Source organism: Phaethon lepturus, unplaced genomic scaffold (genome assembly GCF_000687285.1).
Source record: "Phaethon lepturus isolate BGI_N335 unplaced genomic scaffold, ASM68728v1 C14073185, whole genome shotgun sequence".
Lineage (NCBI taxonomy): Eukaryota > Metazoa > Chordata > Aves > Phaethontiformes > Phaethontidae > Phaethon > Phaethon lepturus.
In genome coordinates this window covers 83-7,816 of record NW_010576302.1, presented here as the reverse complement: position 1 = coordinate 7,816, position 7,734 = coordinate 83, and the positions used below count along the sequence as shown (strand labels likewise).

The 7,734-nt window shown below is 41.0% G+C and overlaps 1 protein-coding gene across 1 annotated transcript; it reads left to right on the top strand.

Annotated features, from left to right (window-relative positions):
• Positions 1–1,177: 1,177 nt before the first annotated feature.
• Positions 1,178–7,481, top strand: GPR143 (G protein-coupled receptor 143; the record flags this gene model as incomplete). The annotated part of the gene is made up of 5 exons (XM_010295685.1): positions 1,178–1,272; positions 2,617–2,709; positions 3,221–3,330; positions 4,688–4,796; positions 7,364–7,481. Coding segments are annotated over 5 exons (525 nt in total), but the record flags the coding sequence as incomplete, so codon positions are not given.
• Between the last annotated feature and the right edge of the window lie 253 nt (positions 7,482–7,734).

Genomic DNA, 7,734 nt, shown 5'->3' with positions numbered 1-7,734 from the left:
TATGTTGGATTTTCCAGGTGGAAAGACCCCACGGTTTATTTTTGTATGTCTGTGCATGTCTATAGTAAATTGTGCTTTTTTTAATCTCTAAATATGTAAAAGTGCAGATGAAGTTACATGCTGAGTGCTATGGATGAAACACATTAGAAGTAAGAATAGAATTTTATTTTCTGGCTCCTGTGCTCTAGGAAAATGTCATTGTGTTTGAATCAAATACTGAATAATTCGTGTCGCAAGTGACTAGAGGTGGGGTCTGCACCCAAAGGAAATATTTTCCAGCTTGATTTACCTTTTGGAGGAAGGAATGGTAGATTTATATTCACTGACGTTTGGCTCAATAACAAGTATGTTGGTTTCCAGCTGTAAAAGGATGCTACTATATGGAGCGGTGGCAAAGGATATTCAGATAAGAACTGAAAGAGGGTTCAGAGGGAAGGTAATCTGAATATTAAAATAGTTCCAGACTGTTAAGAAGAGCCAGCTCCTGTGTGGGAGAAATTTGGAATTTATAAACAGCAGCAAAGAAACATCACTTATCTTATATAGGCTCATGGGAAAAATGCATAGGGTCAACTCACGAACACTGTGGAATTTAACTTGACTTGAACCTGTTTCCTTTGAATTCTTATTGAAGAACTCAGTCAGGTAATTTGGTATGCATAATGTTTCCAGAGGGTGAGTGAGATTTTTGTTAATGACCTTTTTTCATAATAACTGTTCCCTGAATTGGGTTGTTGTGCATGGAGAAAACGCCCGTCACATGCCAAGTCCGCAATGCATAGGCACGCTGTGGTGATGACTGACCTCAGTTGTATTTTTATGCCTCAGCCACTGAGAAACTACTAAAATTTTAACCTAAAATTAAAACAGCCTCACCATAAATTTCTTTGGGCTTCGCTCACGACACGGAGGGTTAGGATCGGAGAGGTAAATAACAGGTTTTCTAAACAACAGAATAAGCTGTGAAAGCAAATGCTGTTCAATTTACCTATGACTTGACCCGTTGGCTCCAGCGATGCTGTTCCTGTGATTTTGAGTAAGATTTCATACTTCATAATCTCAGCTGGAAAATGCACACATTTAAAGAACAAATCACCAGGCTAAAGGTTTGAGTCCCTCCCCTGTCCCCAGTGGTACTTGAGAAGCAGCTGTGACATTTGGCGTTTTTTCCCTGCAGATGTGGATCCAGCTGTTATACAGTGCTGGCTTCTGGTGGTTGTTTTGCTACGCCGTTGATTCTTACTTGGTGGTAAGAAGATCAGCTGGACTGAGGTACCAGAGTTTAAGCTCTGAATTTGTTATTTTCCTTCCAACACTGTGTGTCCGTGTTTGTCTGCAGCTATCTAAGTGTATAAGTGAAGCTTGTACAAACATCTGACGTTCATACCGTTACCAGGTAATGATATGGATGAGTGGTGTGTTGAGTGCTTAAATTGCCAGGGCAACGCTCAGATATTGATTTGTTTATGCCCAATTGGAATTGAAATGCAATTGAATTCATTTAACCTTTGGAAAAATAAGGAGCAGATCAGGCTGTATAAACTTTATTGCAGTGAGATACTATTTTTGTCCCTCCTCCGTACTTGAAATTGATTCTTGCAGCAAAAAAAGTGTTGTCCTGAAAATAAAATGTAGGAAGGGGGAAGTGCTGAATTTCATACAGTTCAGTCTCCATTTTTCCACTCAGATTTTCAATTTTGCTCACTTTGCAGTGTTGCTATTACTAAGCTTCGGATCACAGTTATAGACTTTTTTAAGAAAAAGGATATGTATTTACTATACATTTTTCTGCAATGCCTGTAACAGAAGAACCTAAACACTTTGGAAAGCACCGTGCTGTGATGCGAGACAGAAAATATAAGGTCTTTCTAAGTTGGTGGTTAGAAAGACAAAATGACCTTTGGTTGCCACTGCTAAACATGGAATTATATGACTCTACCCAGACGATACCGAGCAGTCAGGTACTGGAGACACGGTTCGTCTGGCAGATGTTATCAAAATGGGGATTTCTGAGTTATCATCAGCTTGTGGAGAACAATCTGGTTTTGTAAAGTCCCATTTCTAGTCTGAAACAACTGGGACTTACCTCCTTTCTGCATACCTATTAACAACAACAACAAAAAAATCATGGCCTGATTCTAAGATCATAGCAAACAACAAAAGACTTTTGACACACATGGATCTGAACCTCCCTAAGATGAGAGCAGTATTTGACCCCTCTAAAGATAAACATAATTCTCCGCAAATTACAAAAGGGTGGCTTATTTGACTGTTTTGCTCCCTTCTTAAGTTTTAACCCCCTAATTTGCTCTTTGCGGGAGAAATGATGGAGGCAGGGGTTCCTTCTGGAGATTTGGGCGTAAGGGAAAAGCTTTCCACCCTACAGGTTGGAGGACACAGGACTTCTGGGTGCAAGCCTGAACAACTGCTTTGGCTCAGCCTTTTTCTGAAGGGACACCTCCTGCTTACCTTAGTTTCGTGCACTGTCAGTGTTGCTCTGCACCATTTCATATCTGTAAGGCTCTGGTTTAGTGAGGGTCCTATTTTTATGCTGCAACGTGGAAAGCGTAAGGTTTAGTATCTTTTAATTACACTTGTCCTGTTTGGTGCCTGCAGTACGATTGTGCTCTACCACATGATGACGTGGGGCCTGGCCGTGATGCTCTGCGTGGAGGGGATTGCACTGCTCTACTACCCTTCTCTCTCCAGGTGAGCAGGGCTCTGGGAACAGCCTGTGAAATCATAACGCTCTCGGGTCATTTGAACGTCTTTTGGTCAGCTGTAGAGACAGACGGCCAAACGTTGGGCTTTTCTGATCCTTGGCAAGCGTGTCCCACACTGAGTCAGTGTGATCCTAGAAATACTTGCCTGGGTTTTGGAGGGCCCTGAAGAAACATGCCCGGCAATGCAGGCACTGGGGCATGCTGCAGGGTGATAGAGGCTGTGGTAAAGCTTCTGCTCTGAGCCACTGTTCTCCCGTTCCTGGTTTCAGCTTTGTATTATTTGTCCCTTTAAATTTGAGAAAAATGCACAGACGGTGCATGTTAATAACTTTGTGTCCCTTGTGAGCCGGTGGCGAAGGCCTGTGAATTAGAAGCTTAGCATCTGTTTGCTTCATTCCTTTCATAATTTTTTAAGTTAAAGGTGACATATATAAAACAACCAGAACTGTCAGATGTGGGGAAAAATAATGCATAAGCTGTTAATGATTTCTTCTCAGCTGTGAAAATGGCTTGGAGCACGCAGTCCCACATTATATCACAACCTACGCCCCACTCCTGCTAGTGCTGGTGGTCAACCCAATCCTGTTTAGGAGGACAGTATCGGCAGGTATGTTCCTCATGGCCAGCATGAATCAGTACATGTTATTTAGCAACATAACTATAGTGTGAAAAGTCATGCCTGTGTATTCAGCGATGTGGGATAGCTCCTCATTAAATCATAAAGATACAGCAAAGGGTGGGAGGGAATTGCCTGTTGAAATGAAGATACCATCTGGATGGGAAATTTGCCCTAGAGACACACTCTGATGACATACTCAAGCTATGCTGTTACATACCTCTACCACAGATTGGCAAAGGTGTTTCTGTGTTACTAGGTTACTCTTGACTTAAAGTATTTTAGGCAGTGTATAGTGGATGCTTAACTCTACCTTGTATTGGTACCAATCTGGATGTTTAAATGTCATATATTCTGGTTTAAGGATAATATTGGTGAGATCTGATAGTTGATTTAACTTCTTGGCAGCCCTGGAGCTGAAAAAAATAATAAATATGATCAGAATTTTGTCACTCCTGATTCTGAGATTATGAAACAAATGGGTATGGTACACAATTCAGATGGGATCTTGAAGTTCTCCTTTAATTTATTATCCAGTGCTTTGAAGAAATGAGACCCAAGAAAAGCCACAGATTCAATGCATTCTTTGCATGTGATATGATCACTTCTAGATGTTTGCAGTACCTGAATTCATACTTATCATTTACACATTGAATATATAAAAACACCAGCAGAAGACCTTGTATTCTCAGTTCCGTCTTCATCCCATCTACCCTGCGTGCCTCAGTAATACTGATTTTCAAAGGAACAGTTGTTCCTTTAAAAAGTTGATCCTATAAAAAGTTGCTCTTTTTATGGGAAAATACACACTGACTATGTTTGTGCGTGTGTATATTCCTTGTGGTATCTGAACAGCATGTGGCATAACTGTCTATTTTTGCTGACGTTACGCCTTCAAGTTTTCGAGGTGTATCCAATGCTGTATCAATTGCACAATGAAATATAATGTGCATAATAAAATAGTATGTATTCTATTTTAGCCTAAATATTACATAGTAAATATATCATTATGTCACACATTATCTAGGAGTCGTAAGCACTACCTTTTTGCTATAAAAGAAAAGTATGTTGACCGTACTATTTTGTATTTTCTGTGGGGTTGAGAGAAGGAAAAACAGCTAGTGGGATATCACCCATTTTAGGAATCCATAATGGACATATTTCTTTTCCTTTAGTATTGGGCTGTGTGTGAGATGCCTTGAAGATGGTTCCTCCAGCTCCAACTGCTGCTGGAGCCAAGTCCATCCGTTCCTTTGTTCCCTCTTTACAGACATCTATCTTCTGGATCCTTGTGCCTATAACTAACAAGATGCACATATATTAATGAACATAATTGTATACTTTCCAGTTGCCTCCTTACTGAAAGGGAGACAAGGGATTTACACAGAGAATGAGAGACGTCTGGGGACAGAGATCCAGATCCGCTTCTTCAAAATTATGCTGGTATTTGTTATTTGGTAAGAGGTGCATTATTTTGTTTTAAACTGCTTTTTTCCCAGCTGGAGTGGGTTGGGGACAAGAATAGAGTCTGTTGGGTTGCTTCATTTGTTTGTCTTGATGCTTGGAAGGTAAGGTGTCTAAGGAAGAGGTAGTTTTAAACGAGTTCACAAAGTAGCTGAATCACTCATGTAGCATCACAAGGCTGCGAGCAAATGATAAAAGTGTTTAACCAACAGGAAAACAATAACCCCAAGAAACAATTAAAAAAAAAAAAAAGGTTGTGCATAGACTAAAGCTGTCTGGAACAACAGCTCCCCAGCACTGCGAGCTGATAGACGGCTTTCTGTACTCAAGATTTCTCAGAGCCTCTTGTCACCAAACGCATCACTGAAAACCTGCAATAAATGTACTTCTAAGACTGCCTTTATGGCCCTGACTATGATTACCTAATAATGCAGCCACCACTGTGGTCTGCAGAGCTCAAGTGTGTGAAAAAAGAACGGGTATCGACTGGAAATAATGGGGCTATATGCCGGAAAAGAAATCTCTGTATGATTGTGTGTGAAATTTCTGATAATTTAGTCTTTTTTTTAATATTCCATCTTCTTCCATGAAAATAGTACTTTGGGATAGGGCAGGAAAGAGATAGGCAGGTGAGGAGAGAGGAAGCACGGGAAGTGGGGAAGGAGGAAAGGAGGAAGGGTGCACACCTCATCCTGAAATCCCCACGCCTCCGCTCCAGCGGCACCATCCAGTGGAGCGGTGACTGGAACCGGAGGTTCTGGATGCATACAGCAAAACTGAGCTGAAATAGGGCCTGGTTTTGGAGGAAATGCTTTTTACTGCAATCTCACAATTATCACCCAGTAAGAAAGGCACCAGAAGGAGCGATGATCCACTCTACAAGGGTCTGTGCAACGACCGAGCAAGAAGTGGTCACTGCTGTGAAGTGTTTACTACCTCTGTGGGTAACACAAGTGACAGGAGGAGGAAAGAAACAGTCCTGGGGCAGTGAAATGACTTGGCCAAATTTAACAGCTCGACCTACTGCTTAAGTTTTTTATATGCAGGTACATTAATGAATGTTACATTGCTTTAAAAGGACAGTGAGGAGAAAGGCTGCCTTTTTATCTTCTGCTGGCTGCTGTACGCGAGAGTTGCTCTGGAGGAAAATGATCGCATTTTCTTGGGGTACTACGGAGTCTGCTTGGCTCGAGAGAAAGGCTTCTAGTGTGAAGGGTGGGGTAGCCTGCGGGAGACGGGGAGGGAGACAGCAGTGAACAAGCCTGCAGCACGGCTTCCTGGAAACTGTTGAAATAATGAGGAGCAGAGGTTTAGCCAGGCTTCCAGGGCTGTGGAAAGAGCGAGCCTTGTTCTGGAGCCCAGAGGCACCACAGAAGTGCATTGCAACCTAAGGAATGGTGGCTGCTCTGGGAGCAAGCATGAAGGAAAGAACAAATTCCCCAAGGAATCAGGGGGAACATTTGTTTATTTCCATTCTGTCACATTCTGGGCTTTCCTACTAAAAAAAATAAACATGGCTCTAGTTGTGGATTTTGTTCTCCTGATAAAACATAAGCTTTATGTTTTTTGAGTGTCAAAACTCTCTCAAAGGTTACTGTAGGGGAAGACTGAGGCAGTCCCATCTCAGAAGCTTAGGGGAGATGCCCTTCCATCCCAGAGGTCAAATATGAGATGAGTTAGTCAAAGACATCAAGTCGGGGCAACATGGGGTAGAAGAGATGCCTGCAGATTTGGGAAGGGAGAGCAGGAGTTTTGCCCTGTGATGAAAATATAATTGCATGAAGGACATGTGTAAAGCCCTTTAGAAAGTATGACACGGATGCTGATGTTTCCTTTCTGATGCTGCAGTAGAACTATAAAGAAATTCTGGTCTGACTATTTAGAAGTCATAAGAAGTTACAGCCATTTACTATAACCTTTATTTAGTGTAGAATATCTTCATTTTCTTGGGTGAGGTTTGATTATGCTCTTCCTTCTTTGAAAACAGAAATTACCTTTATTGTAAAAAGTTGATGGCATTTTCAAGGATTTTAAAGTCAACTTTTGTTTTGTTTTGTAGTTTTTTTACATACATTTTGACAGTCTGCTGTAATCGATCCCTGAAATTCTAACTCCAGCTAGAGTTTCTGCAGCCTTTTACAACACCCAAGCATATATTTGGTTTCCTTATCTGTGAGCACTAACCTTTTAAGACTCAAGTAAAAGAAGTCAGCATGCATGATGTTCCCGTTATGGATCACAGTTGTTCATCATCTCAATTTCATCCTGCAATTTAATGTTCTGCAGCAAGCTCAAATGATCAGGTTCTTTGGTTGGTTGGTTGGTTGGTTGGTTTGGTTGTTATATTGATTTCTTTGTCTAGGCCTGGGCTACCAGGTAGGTGTTTGGTTTTTGATCTCAGAGACCTACTGGTGCTTTCAGGTTGAGACTAAACATTAAAAAAAATCTCACTCTCCTTATTGATGAACCTAATGTCTATAATTTGAAAGTAAAGCATATTTTACATATATATACACACATATATGTAACTGTCTTATTCTCTTCTTTATTCCTGTAATAGCTGGTCATCCAATATCATCAATGAGAGCCTTTTGTTCTACCTCGAAATGCAGCCAGATATCAATGAAATGCCCCTGAAAAACATCAGAAGTGCTGCACTGATCACATGGATTATAATGGTAGGTCAAGCCGCAACATTGCTTAGTCTTACAAATTACTTTTATAAGGCTGGTGGAACAGCACCAGTGTAGTGAGTGGGTTGTTTATGATTTTGGGGTGTATAAACACTCTGAAAGTCAAGGAAGAAAAGCAGAAAGTAAGAGAGAGGAAAGAGGAGTCACTGGGAGTGCTTTTCACACATAAACCTTGCCAAAAAAGTACAAAAGGTCAACTTCTTCTCCCATTTACTGCAATACACTACAACGATTTCTA